The sequence below is a fragment of the Diabrotica undecimpunctata genome, chromosome 3, assembly GCF_040954645.1.
Source record: "Diabrotica undecimpunctata isolate CICGRU chromosome 3, icDiaUnde3, whole genome shotgun sequence".
In the NCBI taxonomy this organism is placed as follows: Eukaryota; Metazoa; Arthropoda; class Insecta; order Coleoptera; family Chrysomelidae; genus Diabrotica; species Diabrotica undecimpunctata.
Window position 1 is genome coordinate 31,242,157 of NC_092805.1, and position 23,405 is coordinate 31,265,561.

Sequence of the window (23,405 nt, forward strand, 5' to 3'; positions counted from 1 at the left end):
CCATATTTACATAAAATTTTAAGATTGGTTGAATGATTTATGGTTGCCAATACGTGCCGACACCGAATGATGTTAACTGTTTATGGTTTAAGTATCAAATTACAATTACGAATTTCCGAGATTTCTCATTCTTTGCATTTAATTTTTAAACAATACAGGGAAGTAACAAATAAATTTTAATACAAAAGTATTAAAAATTTTTATCAAATTTTTTGTGATGATAACAAAGTTAAACAGTAGATTTCCGAATAGAAACAGAAGTAGAAATTATAGTACAAAATACGTACTATATTTATTTTGAAATTTTATAGTACATGAAGTTGTAATTATCGTACAAACACTATGATTATAGTACGTTTGACATCACTGGGCACTCGGATGCCCAGTCGACCACATAATACAAAGAATAACAGATATGATATTGCGCAGGCCACTATCAGCCGATCCGCTACTCTTGACGTCACCATGAGAGTGGCCGTCATTGTAATCTATCTGTTTATAACAGGAACTTTATTAATTTTTTAGCTTTTGGCTTCTTTGATAAGCTTGTTGTAGATTTTATGTGAGATTTAAGTTGATTTGTACGCTTTTTAATGTGAAACAATTATTATTAGGAATATTTTGAACTCTTTATGCGATTTTATAAGTGATAGAGGCTTTGTAGGTATACCTACTTTATATGGACAATATTTTGGTGTTTAAGAAATTATAAATAAGGTATGTTTAATAATTATTGAGTCAGTACTTAATATTTAACCATACTCATACCCCTACTCAGTGGCGCACCCAGAATTTGTCTTAGGGGGAGGGTTTCGAAATTTTTTTATGCTACCTCTATTTTGAGTCCCTAAAATTTGGGTTTTAGTTTAATTTAAAGGACTAAAGATAGCGGTGCTAAAGATTCAGGTATCTATTATCCTGCCTACCAACTAAAACCACCCCTCTTACTTGTGCGCAGTTGACTGTCGCACGTACCGTACTCCGAAAGTGGGGTGGCCACTGTACGGCTGACGACATTTTTGGAACACTCCTTTTCGTATCTAGATCTTATCTATTGTTCTGAAGCTATTTTCTTGTGGCATTTTAAAGTAATCACTATTTTAATGGGAATAAGGTTAAAATAAGGTTATTGACGTTTGACATTAATCCAACTTCTAAATACAATACATTTTGGAGACGGCTATCGCCGTATTCCCGTTCTCCTCCGCCAATCCTCCCCGTCCAAGGCATGCTTCTTCACCAATCCTCCCGGTCCAAGGCATGCTTCTCCTCCAAACCTCTCGATACCATCGCTCTTCTAATTCTTTCATTCCATGAGCGTCGAGGTCTACCTCTTTTTCTTCTTCCCGGGGGCTTCCATTTGTGAAGTTTTTGGGGCCAACGTTCGTCAGGCATTCTCAATAGATGTCCAAACCAGTTTGAACCTCTTCTTTCTATTCTGTCAATGACCGTTTTTGTAGCATTCATGTTATTTCTTATGGATTCGTTGGTCTTCCTTTCCTGCCTTGATGTTCTAGCACTTCTTCTCAAATAATCTATTTCAACTGCCAACAATCTTCTCTTCAGGTCTGCATTAATTGTCTATACTTCAGAGCCATAACAAAGAACTGATTCAACCATGATTTGCCCTATTCTTTTTTTTGTTCCTTTTGGAAATGTTGTGATTCCACCATAAGGAGTTCAGACATCCTACAATTTTACGTCCCTGATTAATTCGTGTTTAATTTCGGTTTCTTCCAAGCCGTTCTTAGCAATGAGTGGACCTAAATATTTAAAATTTTCCACTTCTTTGATTTCCACGTCCTCGTCTATCAACACTTCAAACCTTGCATCTGAATTGATAACTAAGTAAATATTCTGTTTTCTTCATGCTGACTTGTAACCCCCATTTTAAATATTCTCTCTATAGACGCTTTATCATAAATTCTAGATCATAAGAATTTTGAGCTAGGATGACTTGGTCATACGCAAAGTTCAGGGAGAACAGTACGTCATTTTCTATGGGGATTCCCATTCCCTGGCAGGGGTTTTTCCAATTTTGGAGGGCTGCCTCAATATATAAATTAAACAGTAAGGGTGACATACTGCATCCTTGTTTTAGTCCTTTAGTTACCTTTATTGGTTCTGATAGTCTATATCCGATTTTTAGGTAAGTAGTGTTATCCCTGTTTACTTCTGTGATTATTCCTAAAAGGTATGGACTACTTGGAACTGTATCATACGCCTTTTCTAGGTCGATAAAGGCTAGATGTACTTCGGTACCAACCGCTATGCTTTTTTCTATTAATTGTTGGAGTATAAACAAATTATCAGTGCAAGCAATCAAAAATTCAAACATCAATAAACTTATTTTAACCTTCAATTGCGACTTATTCCCATTAAAATAATAATTAGATCTTAGCTCTGTCGTTAGCTCGGTTGGTGTTTCTCTTCTTCTTCTTTCTTTTTAATGACTGCTCGGATGTAATTGTGAACACTATTTCATCCCTCCGTATTTCCCGTCATCTTCACGATCATCTCTCTTACAGTCACAGGGTTCATACCTATTTCTTTATACATTCTGTTTCTCTCCACTGTACATCTATTACACTCCAGCATTGTGTGAGTAACAATGTCGGAATATTCGCAGTATAGGCATTTATCTGTATCTGTCTTTCTGAACCTATGAAGATATGCCCTAAAACAGACAATCTACCCATTCCCTTAGGCTCGGGATCAGCATCTTTGTCCACTGAGCAACATCTTCCTTGTTGTTCCATTCTTCTTGCCATCTTTTCATTGATCTTTCCCTTTCTTCTTTTTTTTTATAACTGTTGTTAAATGCTTCCTTCTCCCATAGAGATGTCTCTTTTCTACTGTTAACACATGCAGAGGAAACAACCCGTGATAGTTTACAAGGCCGCCGCAGATCCAGTCCTGTAGGCGCATGCTACTCGCAACAGACTCGTTCTGTCTACTTTTTCATAAGCCTAATATTAGGTATCGATATCTAAATACATATAATGAAAAATATTATTAATTATTGTGTATTAATTATTGTGTATTTATACAATAATACAATAATTATTGTGTTCTACATATTTAATTTAATTATTCAATCAGCGTTTTGAATTTTTTATTATTATTCATATGGATCATCATATTATTTTTATGTTTTATTTGGATTTTATTTAGTAATATGTGTGAAAGACAAGCTACATTTTCCTACTATTCTTTATATATTGTTTATTTATATGCCCTAGGGAGGGGGTTAACCCCCAAACCCCCCCTGTTTGCGCCACAGCCACTCCTGTATTTTTTAGGGACTTTCGCTAGGAGTAATTTATAAGCTAAACATAAAATGCGTTGTGCAGTAGCTGGTTGTTTGAGTGAAAATCAGATAATCAGACAAGAGACGCCGATAAATCTGTTAGGTTTAATGATTTTCTTAACGACTCGGTAGTGGAAATACTGTGGATTATTGCTTGTTGCCGTGAAGACAAATTTAATACTAAAACCTCAAGGATTTGTTCCAACCACTTTAAGCCGGAAGATTTTAAAAGAAATTTGCAGCATAAATTGCTGTAATATTTTTCAAAGAAAGGACCTAAGCTAAAGAGTGATGCTGTTCCTTTTCTTTATCTGCCACAATTGAAAAGTTTATTCATGAATCAACTTAAATGGCAGGAAAGGCTTTCCAAAAGAGAGTCGAAGAGGATTGTGGAACAGATAATTACACAATCTCTTTCGCTTTCAAATGTATTTTAGAATTAAGAAATTAAACCTAACACTTAAAGAAGATATAAAAGAAGGAAGAAAGAAAGAAAAGGAGAAGTATTAAAATTTATTTTATATACATTATTATACCAAGTTGTAGATACTCGTAGTTCACAATCGAGATTACATTATATATAATCTATATATTACATTATATATAATCTATACATATATATCTATACAATAGATTAGAACTAGATATTGATGAAGATTTTTACATGAAGTCGATGATTTTTCATAGATATTTAAAATTCCAAAACCTACATTAACAAAGTAGCGTGGCAACACTGCGGTCAAGAATAAAGTCACAATATAAATATCATTGCATTACCTCAAACTTTTTTGTTTTTCTTCAACCAAATTCACTTTAGAGGGAAAGTAATAATATCACATCTTTTTTCTAAATTTAAGTCATGACATAATACTTAATAAAAATTAAGTTTAGAATGTAATAAAAAAATTGTTTTCTAGTTCGTCTTATAAACCACCGACACGATTTTCAATATTTCCTCTACATATACAGCGAGTTGAACACAACGCTGCGGGGAGGTACAGGGTTCTCGGGATACAGCTTCATGGCTTCTCCAAACTGATGCATCAATATCAATGAGTTCGCAATGTAATTTAATTATTTCAACCTGCAGGGCCCAATGTGATCTCCCTTTTTGGTTTTTTTAATTAAATTCAATGATAAAATATTTTATATCAGTATAAACGATGATTTTAGTTCTGTATGTAATACTAATAGTTACACGGTAAAAACGCAATACCTTTGAAAAGGCTCACTATGGTCTGCTCTTTTTCATAAAAAAATAAACTAATGTATAAGGACACGTATTTATGAAAATAGGCGAAAAAACGAAGCACTAAACCTACCAATTTCCCGCAGCAAGATGAATCCCTATGCAACTTTTTGCAGTTGATTCGGGTAAGTGGCAGGAAAGTTTGTAAACAAAATTCATTGCAGTAAAATGAAAATTGCATTTACTGCATGAAAAAAGCAATTTCAAAGTGCAGAGGAAATGAAAAATTTGCAACTAAGAAAATATCGAGAGGAATGAATTTAATTTTGTTACTAGTGAGTTTTCGAGAATGCTGGATACAAATATGATAACGACCGTGGTTCTTGAGCTAACTGGTGTCCAGAATGGACTTCGTCTCCTGGAGTTTGATTTTATTTTCATTCGAAATCAGTCCAAAGTCGTTACTTGGCCGTTTTTGAGGTCTTTGAACACGAATATTATGACTGCGGTCATCCTCAAGCTACCTAGAACCCAGGGTGAACTTCGACTTCTGAAATTTTATTTAATTTTTATTGGACATCAGTCAATAGTCATTATTCGTGGGTTTGCGACGTCGATGAGCATGAACATTATGTCGAGCTACCTGAAGACCAGTGTGGAGATATTGTCTCCTGGAGTTTTACTTAGTTTTTGTTAGAAATCGGTCAAAATTCATTTCTCGGGAGATTTTGGGGTTGCTCAATACGAATATTAAGACAGCGGTTCAAGGTATCTGGTGCCCAACGTGGACCTCCTCTCCTAAAACTTTTTGTTAATTTGTTATATAGGATTTTTATCAAAGGTCGGTAAATAAAAAAAAGCACACTTAAAGGATATCTGTGTACTAGTATGTTTGAGCCGTCATAATATTCGGCTGATTTAGAATGAAATTTACATACTCCAAGAAACGATGTCCATTTTGGGTACCAGGTAGCTCATGGACTATAGCCGTTAGAATTCAACGACCTCGAAAACCCTCGAGTAAGACGAAAATTAAACTTCATCATTCAATCTTCGCTTATCCACTACTGGACAGATCTCCCCCATAATTTTCCATCTATTTCGATCTTGTGCCTCTTGCATCCAATTCGTATGACAAAGTTTTAAATCGTCAGTCCAACGTGTTGGTGAACGACCTCTGCTTCGGTAGGCATCATCTCTTGGTCTCCATTCCAGTATCCGCTTTGTCCATCTATTATCTGTCATTCGAGCCACGTGACCTGCCCAGTTCCATTTCAGTGTTGCTACTCTCTCTACTGCATCAGCAACTTCTGTTCTTTGTCGTAGCTGGCGATTTGGGATCTTGTCTCGTAGTGAAACGCCCAACATAGCACGCTCCATCGCCCTTTGACACACACGGATCTTCTGAACTGTTCTCCTTGTCATGGTCAACGTTTCCGCACCGTAAGTTAACACTGGCAAAACACACTGATTAAACGTTTTTCTTTTAAGGCATATTGGTATATCAGACGATTTGAAAATATGGTTCAGCTTGCCGAAGGCTGCCCAAGTCAGTCTTGGAGAAGCTCAACGGTTTGGTTATATTTTTCTATGCGAATCTCATGACCTAGGTATTTATAGGCCATTACCTGGTCTATGGATCTTATTCCTATGCATATATCTTCGCTGACTACAAGATTTGTCATCATCTGGGTTTTAGATATATTTATTTTCAATCCCCCTTCTAGCGAGGAAAGGTAGAGCTGATTTAAAAGTTCTTTGGCCTCATCTATCCTATCAGCTATTATTACAATATCATCTAAAAACCTTAGATGGCTAAGCTTTTCTCCGTTTATGTTTATGCCCTTGTCGGTCAGTTTTGCCCTTTTACATATATATTCCAAAAGCGTAGCGAACAGTTTCGGCGATATGGTGTCCCCCTGGCGTACTCCACGTTGTATCGGGAATTTCTGGGTTTGACGATCACCCACTCTAACACTGGCTGTTGCGTTGTTGTTAAAATTGAACTTATTCCTCTCGATATTTTCTGAGTTGCAAAATTTTCATTTTCTATGTACTTTGGTGGGGTCAGGCCGTGGGGTTGGGGTGCCTACATTGCAAAAAATGACATGCACCCTTCCCTCCATGCTATGGCATGCGGGACGAGCTATACAGTCTGTAGTCAATACTCCAAAGTATGAGCGGGAACACAAAGTGTATTAATACTCATACGCTTATGAAACGCACCTGGCGCATCATAAGGGCCTTCACATTTCACTCTTTTTTCAACTTGTCTTGAGTGAAATGTCTTTAATCTTTCCTATCGGCCTCTCTTGGCTAACTCTTGTTCTTCCGACCCCGAATGGCTATTAGATTACGAGGGCAGACGGGTCATTATACTTCTTTCTACTAAATTTTCATATACCGAATGATTGCCGGTATCAGCAATCCCCCACTAACTGACCAATAGCTTCGGGCGGATGAGTAAGTAAGTGGTAGGGCACTTTTTTGTCCTTGGGTTGAGAAATTGACCTCAAAGGCGGATGAACCTATATATGGTCAGCGGATGTAGAAGGCAACGGGAAATCACTACATTAAAGATCGTCAGATTTCCCTAGACTAATGATGTAATGATCATGCAAAGCACAACCACACAATTGGCCCCCAGTCCGTGGCAGACCTTAGATGGTCAGGGGGTGCTAAGAATCCCCACGAAGAAGGCTAGGACCCACCCGAAAGTGGAAAGATTTAAAAATAAACAAATCATACAAATTGGAACCTGGAATGTCAACAGTATGTTTGAAGCCGGCAAAATCCACAACATCATCCAAGAAATGAATAGACTTGACATTAGTATCCTTGGCATCAGTGAGATGAGGTGGCCTAATTCAGGAACGATGAAAATTGACAACAAGACAATATACTACTCAGGTAACAATCAAAGACAGCATTGGAATGGAGTTGGTATCATCGTAAGCGAAGGTATAGAAAAATGCATTAAAAACGTGGTCTACCACTCGAATCGTATGCTACTTCTACAATTACATGGAAGTCCAATCGATATCAATATCATACAGGTATATGCTCCAACAACTGATAAACCCGACACTGAAATTGAAGAGTTCTACGGAGACCTACAAGGACTAATGCAGTTTACAAAAAAACATGAAATATCGATAATAATGGGAGACCTCAATGCAAAAGTGGGAAAAGGTAGATCTGAGAATATCATTGGAGAACATGGATTAGATCAGCGAAATGAAAGAGGCGATAGGCTGTTTCAATTTTGCCAAGAACAGAATATTACTATTATGAATACATGGTTCAAATTACCTGCGCGCAGACTATATACATGGAAATCGCCACAAGACAATGATAAAAATTGCGTCAGAAACCAAATAGATTATATCATGATCAACCAGAGATACCGAAATAGCATACAAAGCGCAAAAACTTACCCCGGTGCAGATGTCCCTTCCGACCACACCTTGCTCGTCGCCAAATTCAAAAACACGTTAAAAAGCATAAAAAGAAAGAAGCTTACTAGCTTAGAAGAAGAAAGCTTACTCAAGGATATAGAAACGAGACAGAAGATATCACAACAACTTAACCACGAATGTAGAGAACTTAAAAACAGACAGAAGGAAAATGATGTACCAGAAAAATCCGACGACTTAAACCAAATATGGAAAGAACTTAAGACTGTATTTCTAAAAGCTGAAGACCACCTTAAATACACGAATCAAAGAGGAAAGAAACCATGGATAACTAATGAAATATTAGAAATGATGAATGTGAGGCGACAACACCAGAACAAATACTGGAACAAATATAAAGAAATACAAAGACTAATAAGAAAAAAGATAGTGGAAGCAAAAGCACAGTGGCTTGTAGAAACTTACGAAGAGATAGAAGACCTACAGAATAAACATGATGATAGACTTCTCCATAAGAAAATTAAAGAAATATGTGGGATCAGAAACGCTAGGCAGTGTGGCACAATAACAAGCACGGATGATACAGTCCTGACCACAATAGAAGAAATAAGCGTTGAATGGCGAACATACAAAACCTATTCTCAGACGATAGAACAATAAATATTGATAGACAAACAAACATCGAAAATAACGACTTGCCCATCTTAACATCAGAAATAAAATATGCTTTAAAAAATATGAAAACCGGAAAAGCCTCTGGACCCAACTACGTTCATAGTGAAATTATACATCTTTTGGAAGAAGACAATTTAGAACTATTATGAAGACTCTTCAACAGTATATACAAGACTGGTATAATTCCACAAGATTGGTTAACGTCTACGTTTGTGCCTATACCCAAATCAAACTACGCAAAAAAATGTAACGACTTTCGATTAATAAGTCTCATGCCCCATATTCTGAAGCTATTTCTAAAAATTATCCATAACAGAATTTACAAAAAATGCGAAGAAGATATGGGTCCGGAACAATTTGGCTTTCGAAACAGTATGGGAACTCGAGAAGCTTTGTTCAGTTTCATTGTTCTCATGCAAAAGTGTCGGGATCAACAAAAAGATGTCTACTTGTGCTTTATAGATTACGAAAAGGCTTTTGACAAAGTCAAACACGATCAGCTAATAGAATGCTTTCAAAACGGATCCAAACGACATTAATACAATACGTGAACTCTACTGGAACCAAAACGCCTCTGTCAGAACTAAAATGGGTGATACTGAAACCATAAACATCCAAAGAGGAGTTAGACAAGGTTGTATACTATCATCATTATTATTCAACTTGTACTCAGAGGACATCTTTGCACATGCTCTAGATGAAGCACAAGAAGGAATAAAAGTCAATGGAAAAATCGTGAACAATATCAGGTATGCCGACGATACAGTACTGATTGCTGGCAGTGAAGAAGAACTACAAATTCTGTTAACCAAAGTAGTGCGAGAAGGAAAACTATACGGCCTTAAGGTGAATGTAAAAAAAAAACCAAAACAATGGTAATTTCAAAAAAACACACCCCAGTTATAAACATACTAGTCAACAACAATCTAGTTGAACAAGTGAAAAAGTTTAAGTATCTAGGATGTTGGATACATAAAACCTTAGACAAAGAACAAGAGGTTAAATGTAGAATAGAACAGGCAAGAAACACCTTCTTAAAGATGTGAAAGTTACTCACTACCCGTAATCTTGATTTGACCCTACGATACCGCATGATAAAGTGTTATGTATATAGTGTACTATTACATGGCGTGGAAGCTTGGACGTTAACAGTCAGCTCGTAACGACGTTTAGAGAGCTTTGAGATGTGGGTATTTCGTCGTATGCTGAAAATTCCATGGACCGACCGCGTTAGAAATGAAGAAATTTTAAGGCGTATGCATAGAGAACGTGAACTCACAGAAATTGTCAAGAAGAGTAAAATGTCTTATCTTGGACACATATTTAGACACGACAGGTATAACTTCCTTCAGCTTATCATAGAAGGGAAAATAGAAGGCAGACGCGGCCCGGGTAGACGACAAATGACCTGGCTGCGCAACATCAAAGATTGGACAGGATTAGATTTTCAAAGTTTAATAAGGAAAGCCCAAAATAGGGAAGACTTTGCAGAGGTCATCACCAACCTTCGCTAAGAAGACGGCGCCTAAAGAAGAAGAAGATGTACTTTGGAAACGCAATTTTCATTTTATCACTATGAATTTTTTGTTCACAAACTTGTTAATTTTGCATTAAATATTTTCTTATGTTAATGATTTCTGGACTTGATCAATACTTATCAACCCTGGAGACTGGGATTATTGTGCCAGGGCCATAAAATTATAGCAAATTTGAAAAGTAGATGAGAAAAAATTATCGTTAATTCCAATTTCATCGCATTAAATAATCGGTAATGGTTATTAATTGTTTTTATGAAAAACCGTTACATTGAAGGTTCAATAGATTATTGAAAATATGCTTATTAACATGTGATTTGGATAAAGAACGGTGAAGAGAGTAATTAAGGAAGACAAAAACAAACCATGAACTTCAAAATTTGTTTCACTCAAAAGCAGCATTTGCAAACCCAGACCTAAGTCATCTGTTAATCTAATTGAGAAACAAATTATAAGAAATACCATTTATACGTTTGCTAATATAAACAACAGAAGACCTACTATGAACGATGATTACGAATCTGTCAGAAATAAAGGAATTGTAATTAAAAAACTATCTCCTTTTTAAAAACTTTTGAAGAAATTAGGATTTAGATGGAAAACAGTGGAAGACAACAGAAACATTTTGGTGGAACACCTGACATGAGGGCCAAAAGAACAGAATTTTTTTGAGAAATCCCAATGAATACAAAACTGTAAAAGCCCATAAAACGGGCAAGAGCAGCCCACAAACTCGAGCGCCGAGTCGAGTAGAGGAACTCGGTGACCAAACAAGCAATGCATTTCGATGATAAGTAGAGCCGATAATGCCTCCCCTCACACTGTCCCGCATAACTCGGAGAAAGATATTATGTGCGGGTTCTTGGACCCAGGAACTCCCACATGGTAAGCACTTTGACGATTAAAGCCTTTTGCTATGGGGGAAGGGGGTGGAAGATGGCCTAGGAGCATCGGAATGAGGTGGAGTATGCACAGATCAATTATCCTTACGAAAAAGAATTGTATAACCGAATCTCATATGAAGGGTATGCAAGTCTCTTCAGGTTGGGTTCATTTCTATTTCTTGCTTGCTTGACATAAGTTTACGTAACATTTAAGTACAATATGAAACAAACTTTTTAATTTTGCATTAAATCTTATATTTTGTAAACGATTCTGTAAACTGGATCAGCACTGGATTAGTACCTATCCGTTTATGACTTTGAAACTGACGAGTGTCAATTGTTACTTTTTATGGATTTATGTTCGAATTTTAATAAAAAAAAGTTTGGATATGGCAAGCATTCGTCTGTAAAATAAAGAGCTTAAGCGATTTGACAGATTCGACGATCATAACTAACTCAGCATTCTTTCCTAAAATAGTGACACATCTGAAAAAGCTGAAGAAATCCTTATACAGGTATTTAAAGGTTCTAAAAGATATATGAACGTTAAATGATGACAAATCCGTGAAGACCTAGAGCTAATTTTGCTTTGATTTTTTAAACAATCATAAAAAGTAAAAATAAGGGTTTTTTGCAATTATCTCGGTCACTTGTATATGGATTTTAATTAAGAAACTCTCTAGATTAAAGAACTTTTTAGGATCTACAACTTTTATTTGAACTATGTTCGCTAAAAAATCTTTTTTAACTTTTTATGATTCTTTAAAAGCGTGGTAGATTAGCGTGGCAACACTGTGGTCAAGAATAAAGTAACAATATAAAATAAATCTCATTGCATTACCTCAAACTTTTTTGTTTTTCTTCAACCAAATTCACTTTATAGGGAAAGCAATAATATCACATTTTTTTTTTAAATTTAAGTAATGACATAATACTTAATAAAAATTTGGTTTAGAATGTAATAAAAAAATTGTTTTCTAATTCGTCTTATAAACCACCGACACATTTTTCAGTATTTCCTCTACATATACAGCGAGTTGAAAACAACGCCGCGGGGAGGTACTGGGTTCTCGGGATAGAGCTTCGTATTAACACTCAAAAATCTGATGTATCAATAATGTCGTAATATAGGTACTCTCATTATTTCAACCTGCAGGGCCCGATGTGATCTCCCTTTTTGGTTTTTTATTTAAATTCAATGATAAAATATTTTATATCAGTATAAATGATGATTTTAGTTCTGTATGTAATACTAATAGTTACACGGTAAAAATGCAATCCCTTTGAAAAGGCTCACTATGGACTGCTCTTTTTTTTATTAAAAAATAAACTAACGCATAAGGACTTTTATACGTATTATACAAAATAGGCGAGGAAACGAAGCACTAAACCTACCAATTTCCCGCAGCAAGATGCATCCCTATGCAACATTTTGCATTTGATTCCGGTAACTGGCAGGAAAGTTTGTAAACAAAATTCATGGCAGTAAAATGAAATATGCATTTACTGCATGAAAAAAGCAATTTCAAAGTGCAGAGGACATGAAAAATTTGCAACTAAGAAAATATCGAGAGGAATGAATTTAATTTTGTTACTAGTGAGTTTTAGAGATTGCTGAATACAAATATGATACCGACCATGGTTCTTGAGCTATCTGGTGCCCAGAATGGACCTCGTCTCCTGGAGTTTCATTTCATTTTCATTCGAAATCAGTCCAAAGTTGTTACTTGGGCGTTTTTGAGGTCTTTGAACACGAATATTATGACAACGATCATCGTTAAGCTACCTAGTACCCAGGGTGAACTTCGTCTTCTGAAGTTTTATTTAATTTTCATTCGACATCAGTCAAAAGTCATTATTCGGGGGGTTTGCGACGTCGATGAACACGAACATTATGTTAGCAATGATCCTCTACTTACGTGGAGACCAGTGTGGAGATATCGTCTCCTGGTGTTTTACTTTATTTTTGTTCGAAATCGGCCAAAAGTCATTTCTCGGAGATTTTGTGATTGCTCATTACGAATATTACGGCACCGATAATCTTCAAGGTATCTGGTGCCCAACGTGGACCTCGTCTCCTAAAGCTTTTTGTTAATTTGTTATATAGGATTTTTATTAAAGGTCGGTAAATAAAAAAACGCACTTAAAGGATATCTGTGTATACTAGTATGTATGAGCCGTCATAATATTCGTATTCAACGACCTCGATATCCCCACGAGTAATGACTTTCGACTGATTTAAAATAAAATTTACATACTACAAGAAACGAGGTCCATTCTGGCCACCAGGTAGCTCATGGATTATCGCCGTTAGATTCAAAGACCTCGAAAACCTTCGAGTAACACGAAAATTGAACTTATTCCTCTCGATATTTTTTAAGTGGCAAATTTTTCATTTTCTATGTACTTTGGAAACGCAATTTTCATTTTATCACTATGAATTTTGTTTACAAACTTTCCTGACACTTTTCCGAATCTAATGCAAAAAGTTGCACAACGATTTATATTTCTGTGGAAAATTGGTAGATTTAGTGCTTTAGGTGCTTCATTTCCTCGCCGAGAAACAAACTTGTTCATTTTGCCAGGGCCATAAAATTATGGCAAATTTGAAAATTAGATGAGAAAAAATTATCGTTAATTCCAATTTCATCTCATTAAATAATCGGTAATGGTTATTAATTGTTTTTATGAAAAACCGTTGAATTGAAAGTTCAATAGATTATTGAAAATATGCTTATTAACAAGTGATTTGGATAAAGAACGGTGAAGAGAGTAATTAAGGAAGACAAAAACAAACCATGAAATTCAAAATTTGTTTCACTCAAAAGCAGTATTTGCAAACCCAGCCCTAAGTCATCTGTTAATCGAATTGAGAAACAAATTATAAGAAACACCATTTATACGTTTGCTAATATACACAACAGAAGACCTACTATGAACGATGATTACGAATATCTCAGAAATAAAGGAATTGTAATTAAAAAACTATCTCCTTTTTGAAAACTTTTGAAGAAATTAGGATTTAGATGGAAAACAGTGGAAGACAACAGAAACATTTTGGTGGAACACCTGACATGAGGGCCAAAAGAACAGAATTTTTTTGAGAAATCCCAATGAATACAAAACTGTAAAACCCCATAAAATGGGCAAGAGCAGCCCACAAACTCGAGCGCCGAGTCGAGTAGAGGAACTCGGTGACCATGTGACCAAACAAGCAATGCATTTCGATGATAAGTAGAGAGGATAATGCCTCCCCTCACACTGTCCTGCATTAGGGATGCGCGATGTTCATCGATGATAGAAAAACATCGATGTTGAACGCTCGATGGTCGATGTTTTGCCATCGATATTCAGTATTCGATAACATCGATGGTAACATCGATGTTAAATGAAAACATCGAACACCATTTAAATATAGATTACTGTTTTCATTGGTTGGTAATTTATATAATGACATGCTTGTTGAAATTACCCGGTAAATCCTAGCAACGAAACAGGATAAAAGGAAAACTTCTATCAAAACTGTTATTTTTATAAGATATTGGATAAGCATTATTGGGGCTTATAATTTCAATATATTACTTATTTGTTTTTTTTTCCGATAATTTGGTTGTGTTTAAGATATCTATCAAGGGATAATTTTTAATTGTTTAATATTAGGTTAAGGTTGCACAGTTACACCACGTTTTTCACATAGACGTATATATTAACATAAACTGAGCAGTCTGTAGAGCTAAGTAACGACACCATCTTTTTTTAATTGTTCATTGTGTCTGTGTTACATCCGGTAAGCCTAGTACCTTTTGGTGAAAAAGAGAGAGAGTGAAGAGTTGCAATGTGCTAGAGAGGGACAGATCGAACAATCGCAAGAGATCTTGTCGTTTTATTATCTACCATCGATACTCAACATCGATGTTTTTTACCGATGTCGCATCCCTATCCTGCATTACTCGGAGAAAGATATTATGTGGGGGTCCTTGGACCCAGGAACTCCCACATGGTAAGCACTTTGACGATTAAAGCCTTTTGCTATGGGGGAAGGGGGTGGAAGATGGCCTAGGAGCATCGGAATGAGGTGGAGTAGTCGCTGATTTACACAGATCAATTATCCTTACGAAAAAGAATTGTATAACCGAATCTCATATGAAGGGTATGCAAGTCTCTTCAGGTTGGGTTCATTTCTATTTCTTGCTTGCTTGACATAAGTTTATGTAACATTTAGGTACAATATGAAACAAACTTTTTAATTTTGCATTAAATCTTATATTTTGGTAAACGATTCTGTAAACTGTATCTGCACTGGATTAGTACCTATCCGTTTATGACTTTGAAACTGACGAGTGTCAGTTGTTAGTTTTTATGGATTTATGTTCGAATTTTAATAAAAAAAAGTTTGGATATGGCAGGCATTCGTCTGTAAGATAAAGAGCTTCAGCGATTTGACAGATTCGACAGTCATAACTAACTCAGCATTCTTTCCTAAAATAGTGACACATCTGAAAAAGCTGAAGAAATACTTATACAGGTATTTAAAGGTTCTAAAAGATATATGAACGTTAAATAATGACAAATCCGTGAAGACCTACAGCTAATTTTGCTTTGATTTTTTAAACAATCATAAAAAGTAAAAATAGTGGTTTTTTGCAATTATCTCGGTCACTTGTTTATGGATTTTAATTAAGAAACTCTCTAGATTAAAGAACTTTTTAGGATCTACAACTTTTATTTGAACTATGTTCTCTGAAAAATCTTTTTTAACTTTTTATGATTGTTTAAAAGCGTGGTAGATTAGCGTGGCAACACTGTGGTCAAGAATAAAGTAACAATATAAAATAAATCTCATTGCATTACCTCAAACTTTTTTGTTTTTCTTCAACCAAATTCACTTTATAGAGAAAGTAATAATATCACATCTTTTTTCTAAATTTAAGTAATGACATAATACTTAATAAAAACTAAGTTTAGAATGTAATAAAAAAATTATTTTCTAGTTCGTCTTATAAACCACCGACACATTTTTCAGTATTTCCTCTACATATACAGCGAGTTGAAAACAACGCCGCGGGGAGGTACTGGGTTCTCGGGATAGAGCTTCATATTATTCACACTCTATAAATCTGATGAATCAATAATGTCGTAATATAGGTACTCTAATTATTTCAACCTGCAGGGCCCGATGTGATCTCCCTTTTTGGTTTTTTATTTAAATTCAATGATAAAATATTTTATATCAGTATAAATGATGATTTTAGTTCTGTATGTAATATTAATAGTTACCTTAAGACGGTAAAAACGCAATCCCTTGATATGAAAAGGCTCACTATGGTCTGCTCTTTTTTTATTAAAAAATAAACTAACGCATAAGGACGTTTATACGTATTATACAAAATAGGCGAGGAAACAAAGCACTAAACCTACCAATTTCCCGCAGCAAGATGCATCCCTATGCAACTTTTTGCATTTGATTCCGGTACCTGGCAGGAAAGTTTGTAAACAACATTCATGGCAGTAAAATGAAAATTGCATTTACTGCATGAAAAAAGCAATTTCAAAGTGCAGAGGAAATGAAAAATGTGCAACTAAGAAAATATCGAGAGGAATGAATTTAATTTTGTTACTAATGAGTTTTCGAGATTGCTGAATACAAATATGATACCGACCATGGTTCTTGAGCTATCTGGTGCCCAGAATGGACCTCGTCTCCAGGAGTTTCATTTCATTTTCATTCGAAATCAGTCCAAAGTCGTTTCTTGGGCGTTTTTGAACATGAAAATTATGACGGCGATTATCCTCAAGCTACCTAGTACCCAGGGTGAACTTCGTTTTCTGAAGGTTTATTTAATTCTCATTCGACATCAGTCAAAAGTAATTATTCGGGGGTTTGCAACGTCAATGAACACGAACATTATGTTAGCCATGATCCTCTAGCTACCTGGAGACCAGTGTGGAGATATTGTCTCCTGGTGTTTTACTTTATTTTTGTGCGAAATCAGTCAAAAATGATTTCTCGGGAGATTTTGGGGTTGCTCAATACGAATATTACGGCAGCGATAATCTTCAAGGTATCTGGTACCCAACGTGGAATTTGTATCAAAGGTCGGTAAATAAAAAAACGCACTTAAAGGATATGTGTAAGCCGTCATAATATTCGTATTCACCGATCTCGAAAACCCCACGAGTAATGACTTTCGACTGATTTAGAATGAAATTCACATACTGCAAGAAACAAGGTCCATTCTGGGCATCAGGTAGCTCATGGACTATATCCGTTAGAATTCAACGACCTCAAAAACCTCCGAGTAATACGAAAATTGAACTTATTCCTCTCGATATTTTCTGAGTTGCAAATTTTTCATTTTCTATGTACTTTGGAAACGCAATTTTCATTTTATCACTATGAATTTTGTTTACAAACTTTCCTGACACTTTTTCGAATCTAATGCAAAAAGTTGCACAACGATTTATCTTTCTGTGGAAAATTGGTAGATTTAGTGCTTTCGGTGCTTCATTTCCTCGCCGAGAAACAAACTTGTTAATTTTGCATTAAATATTTTCTTATGTTAATGAGTTCTGGACTTGAGCCATATTTATCAACCCTGGAGACTGGGATTATTGTGCCAGGGCCATAAAATTATAGCAAATTTGAAAAGTAGATGAGAAAAAATTATCGTTAATTCCAATTTCATCGCATTAAATAATCGGTAATGGTTATTAATTGTTTCTATGAAAAACCGTTACATTGAAGGTTCAATAGATTATTGAAAATATGCTTATTAACATGTGATTTGGATAAAGAACGGTGAAGAGAGTAATTAAGGAAGACAAAAACAAACCATGGACTTCAAAATTTGTTTCACTCAAAAGCAGCATTTGCAAACCCAGCCCTAAGTCATCTGTTAATCTAATTGAGAAACAAATTATAAGAAATACCATTTATACGTTTGCTAATATACACAACAGAAGACCTACTATGAACGATGATTACGAATCTGTCAGAAATAAAGGAATTGTAATTAAAAAACTATCTCCTTTTTAAAAACTTTTGAAGAAATTAGGATTTAGATGGAAAACAGTGGAAGACAACAGAAACATTTTGGTGGAACACCTGACATGAGGGCCAAAAGAACAGAATTTTTTTGGGAAATCCCAATGAATACAAAACTGTAAAAGCCCATAAAACGGGCAATAGGATCCCACACCTTGAGCGCCGAGTCCCGATCGGTGCCCGAACAAGAAATGTATAAATTAAATGATTAAAGCCTTTTGCTATGGGGGAAGGGCTGGAAGATCACCTAGGAGCATTGGGACGAGGTGGAGTAGTCCCTGATTTACACGGATCAATTATCCTTACGATAATGAATTGTATAACCGAATCTCATTTTAAGGGTATGCAAGTCTCTTCAAGTTGGGTTCATTTCTATTTCTTGCTTGCTTGACATAAGTTTATGTAACATTTAGGTACAATATGAAACAAACTTTTTAATTTTGCATTAAATCTTATATTTTGTAAACGATTCTGTAAACTGTATCAGCACTGGATTAGTACCTATCCGTTTATGACTTTGAAACTGACGAGTGTCAGTTGTTACTTTTAAAGGATTTATGTTCGAAATTTAATAAAAAAAGTTTGGATATGTCAGGCATTCGTCTGTAAGATAAAGAGCTTCAGCGATTTGACAGATTCGACAATCATAACTAACTTAGCTTTCTTTCTTAAAATAGTGACATATCTGAAAAAGCTGAAGAAATCCTTATACAGGTATTTGAAGGTTGTAAAAGATATATGGTTGTAAAAATAAGCGTTTTTTGCAATTATCTCGGTCACTTGTTTATGGATTTTAATTAAGAAACTCTCTAGATTAAAAAACTTTTTAGGATCTACAAGTTTTATTTGAACTCTGTTCTCTAAAAAATCTTTTAACTTTTTACGATTGTTTAAAAAAACAAAACAAAATCTTTAGAACTTTCGAATATCTGTATAAGATTTTTACATGAAATCGATGATTTTTCATAGATATTTAAAATTCCGAAACCTACGTTAAAAAAGTAGCGTGTCAACACTGCGGTCAAGTATAAAGTCAACAATATTATTATATCATTGCAGTACCTCAAACTTTTTTGTTTTTCTTTAACCAAATTCACTTTATAGGGAAAGTAATAATATCACATCTTTTTTCTAAATTGAAGTAACGACATAACACTTAATAAAAATTAAGTTTAAAATGTAATAAACCAATTGTTTTAAAGTTCGTCTTATAAACCACCGACACGTTTTTCAATATTTTCTGTACATATACAATGAGTTGAACACAACGCCGTGGGGAGGTACTGGGTTCTCGGGATACATCCTCAAATTTAAGCCCAAGAATAACTGATGCATGAATATGGTTACAAATAATTTGATTATTTCAACCTGCAGGGCCCGATGTGATCTCCCTTTTTGGTTTTTTAATTAAATTCTAACGCAAAAGGAGGTTTATATAGTCCGTCTAGAAAGTATCCGGAGTTTTATGTTTTTCCTAATTTTAATAGATTTCCTTTTTGTAACATTTTAAGACAAAAGTAATACATCAAGTAGGTTGTGCCGATAGTAGGTTATGGACAAAATCGCATGACAACACCATCTGTTAAATATTGTTGTTTGTAAACAGACTTAAGATTTCTGAAATAATGTCGCAAGTAGAAAAAAGAAAAGTGGTGGAATATTTGTATAGAACGGGTGTCGGAAACGTTAAAAAATTAGTGCCTTAAAGAAAAAGTGCAGTGTATGAGACAATAAAGAAAATAAAAAATGGCATAGAAATGAGACATAGACCAGTTTTGGGTAGACCGCGTAAAAGTCGCAGAAACAATTTAAATGCTTAAGTGGCTTTAGGACCACAAAATCCGCGCTTAGGGCTTAGAAAATTAGCGAACAGATTTGGAAATTAACGAAGAATAAAAGTGTAACCGGAAATTGTCCGCATGTCACTGAAAAAGCAAGGCTACATATCAAGGAATCCAAAAAAAATCCCTACAATGACACCTCTGCAAAGGCAACGAAGAATAGATTTTTGTCAACGTTTCAAGAAGATAATAATTTTAATAATGTCTTTATATCTTACGAAAGTTGTTTCCAGCTTGGTGCAAATAATTTAAAAGTCCTATCAAGAGAAAATGTTACCGTTCAAATTTCCAAATTTCACACTAAAATAATGATTTGGGGAGCAATATCTCAGCGTGGTGCTACACCTCTCTGTATAGTTAATGGTACTGATAGTGCGAAATATTGTGACATCCTAAATGGTTTTCTTCCTGAAACGGCTCATGCTTTATATCCAGAGGGGTGGCGTTTTCAGCAAGATAATGCAAGATACCATACTTCTGCTTATACTTAAGCTTGGATGCAAAACCACGAATTGGCAACCATTCCGTGGCCAGCAGCATCTCCAGATCTTAGCCTCATTGAAAACATATGAGGACTGATGAAGATTGAAGTGGAACGAGCAGAGCCACGAAATAAAGAAAGATTGATTCGGTTAGTTTTACAGGCCTGGAACACCATTACCGAAAGTTATGGCCTTGACCTAGTGTCGGGTGTACTTGGACGTTAAGTTAAGTGTTTGGATTTAAATGGAGGATGTTTTAGTAAATGAGATGAATTATTTGTTAAAATTTTATATTTCAAGTGATAGAAATAAATACCGTAAAATTAGAATTCCGCTCTCTTTTTTCCGGATATTTTCTGGACGGACTATACGTATATAGAAAATAGACAAGGAAACAACGCACTAAACCTACGAATTTCCCGCAGCAAGATGAATCGCTATGCAACTTTTTGAATTTGCCAAATTCACGGTGGTAAAATAAAAATTGCATTTTGTGCATGAACAATGCATTTTCAAAGTGAAGAGAAAATGAAAAATTTACAACTAAGAAAATATCGACAAGGATTAGTTTAATTTTGTTTCTCGTGGGTTTTCGAGGTCGCTAAATACAAATGTGATAACGGCGATATGGTTTTTGAGCTTCTTGGTGCCCAGCATGGACCTCGTATCCTGGAGTTTCATATTATTTTCATTCGAAATCAGTCCAAAGTCGTTACTTGGAGTTTTTTTAGGCCTTTGAACACGAATATTATAACGGCGATCATCCTCGAGCTACCTAGTAGCCGGGGGAACCTTGTCTTCTAAAGTTTTATTTAATTTTCATTCGACACCAGTCGAAAGTCATTATTCAGTGGTTTTCGACGTCGATGAACACGAATATTATGTTAGCGATGGTCCTCGATATACCTGTGTGGATCGTCAAAAGTCACTTCTCGGGAGATTTTGGGGTTGCTCAACACGAATAACACGGAGTGTTCAGTAGTTTGCATATTTTTACATGTATCAACTGAAGTAATTGTTGTGTTGGAGTGCTATATTTAAATGTACTCTACTGGATCTACAGTCATCATTTTGAAATTAATTACAAAAAAATTTGCTTTTTTCGCTCTAAACATTTCGCTTTTTTGTTTATGAAATTTATAGCAGGTAAGGATTATTGTAAAAGCATAATAGTACACAGTAAAAAGGAGTGTAATTCTGTAGCATTGAGTAATGAGTACTACAAAGATATATTCAAGGCCAGAATCGCTCATTGTCGAAGATAGTTGGGCGGGGTTTTTTTAAACATATAGAAACTATATCGTATCTTAAATCCAAGCACAATTAGATAATATGAAATTATAATTTATTATTGGACGCCACCCTGGTTTATCCTCGAAGGGGACGAGCAAAGAAAAAATTAAGATTTATAGAAGGTTTACAAGAAAACTATACTTTATTATTTCTTAGTAATGAACAAAAAGAAAACATTAAAAGTAAAACATAACTAGTGTAACGATTTGTTACTCTCCAAATATTATTTTATGTCTGGCTACCAGAAGTATACATCTGAAGTCCATAGCAGAAAAATCTGTGTCTATTCATCTATTTTTTTGCTTCATCTTCTTTTATTCTTCATTTCTCGTACCTGCCATTTTCTGAAAGCTTTCTTTTACTTGGACATCTGCAACATATGACTTAATTATCTAATTTTGTTAATTATTCATCTTTTCAAAATAAGTCCAGTTATTCTTTCCTCTTACTTTACTGCTCTTTCTTTTAATATTTTCACTCGCAGTCCTTTTTATCCTGTACATTTAAAAGCAAATTATTTTCTTCTTTCTAACGTTTTCTTATACCATTTTTACCCTTTTCTGATTTTTCATTTTATTGTCTACATCATCTCAGTCTATCCTATTGTTGTTCTTCGTACCAACAACCATCGTACAAAAACTAGAAACAGTGTAAATAATTCTAGTACTGAGCTCATTTTACAGGCCGTCAAATTACTATACCATTAACTATATTGGACATTTCAGGTACCGCTCCAAACTCGTAGACTGGTTTTTGGAAGCTATCCAAGAAATGGGCTATCAAATTCGAGACGTGAATGGAGAACACCAGACGGGATTTACGCTGACACACGGTACTTTGAGAGACGGCTTAAGGTGTAGTACTGCCAAAGGATTCATCAGACCTGTTGCCAAAAGACCAAACCTTCACGTCAGCCTTCATTCTATGGTGGGTATCCTTATCTTAAATATGTTTGGCAATCGTTAAAGTCTATAGGATATATATTGTAACATTTTTTTTATAATTAATATATTAAATTATTTCTAATCTCTTTACCCCTGTGGATGATACGCCGATGGTCATATTCACAAATGGTTGTTAAATGTTATTGGGAGACTACCTCAAAATACGGAATAACCGACTTATTAAAAACGACGGTTCAGGTAATCCTCGGTTAATTCCTTCTGGCTCTAAGGCCGGGTTCCTTTATGATAAATTTGTTAAATATCGTCGGGGCACGTAGAAATGTTTTTCTATAATAACCTAATGCAAGAGATTTATATTTCATCACGTTCCTAGCTAGAAGGGTACCGTTAGTTTCGATGATCGTTAGAATCTTTTATCTTCTTAGAAATCCATCTAGGCTGGCCTATCATTTTTTTGGGGGGGGGGGGGGGGAAGATACCCTCACCATTTTTTTGGCTAGTTTGGTAAAATTTTAGAGGAACCAATTTACTTTTCGGTGGGCATTCGTTGAGTAAAGACGCTTTGCTCACATTATCGTCTCTGTGTCACTTTATCTGTGCATTTTCTTTCTAAGTGTGTATACACTTGTATATTTGAGTTTTTTTTTATCTAATATCATATTAGATTAAATATTGGTATAGAGTACCTATAATTTTAATTAACTTCAGTGGTTGATACAAGTAAAGTATTATAGTAAATTAAATTAATTTCAGTGAAATAGTGCAGCAGTCATTAGGAATTACTGTAAGTTACCATAATCTTAGTATCTCCACTTATCTGGGCGAATAAT

The 23,405-nt window shown here is 35.1% G+C and overlaps 2 protein-coding genes across 2 annotated transcripts in view; one reads left to right on the forward strand and one right to left on the reverse strand.

Annotated features, from left to right (window-relative positions):
* Flo2 (flotillin-2) overlaps positions 1–23,405 on the reverse strand; it is a 372,138-nt gene that overhangs the window by 168,998 nt on the left and 179,735 nt on the right. The gene's annotated exons all lie outside the window — the stretch shown is intronic.
* Positions 1–23,405, forward strand: part of LOC140436633 (glucose dehydrogenase [FAD, quinone]-like) — a 115,826-nt gene that overhangs the window by 53,270 nt on the left and 39,151 nt on the right. Inside the window, exon 3 of the mRNA XM_072525626.1 lies at positions 22,396–22,597. Within this exon, the coding sequence (XP_072381727.1) occupies positions 22,396–22,597 (202 nt within the window). The remainder of the gene's footprint in view (positions 1–22,395; positions 22,598–23,405) is intronic.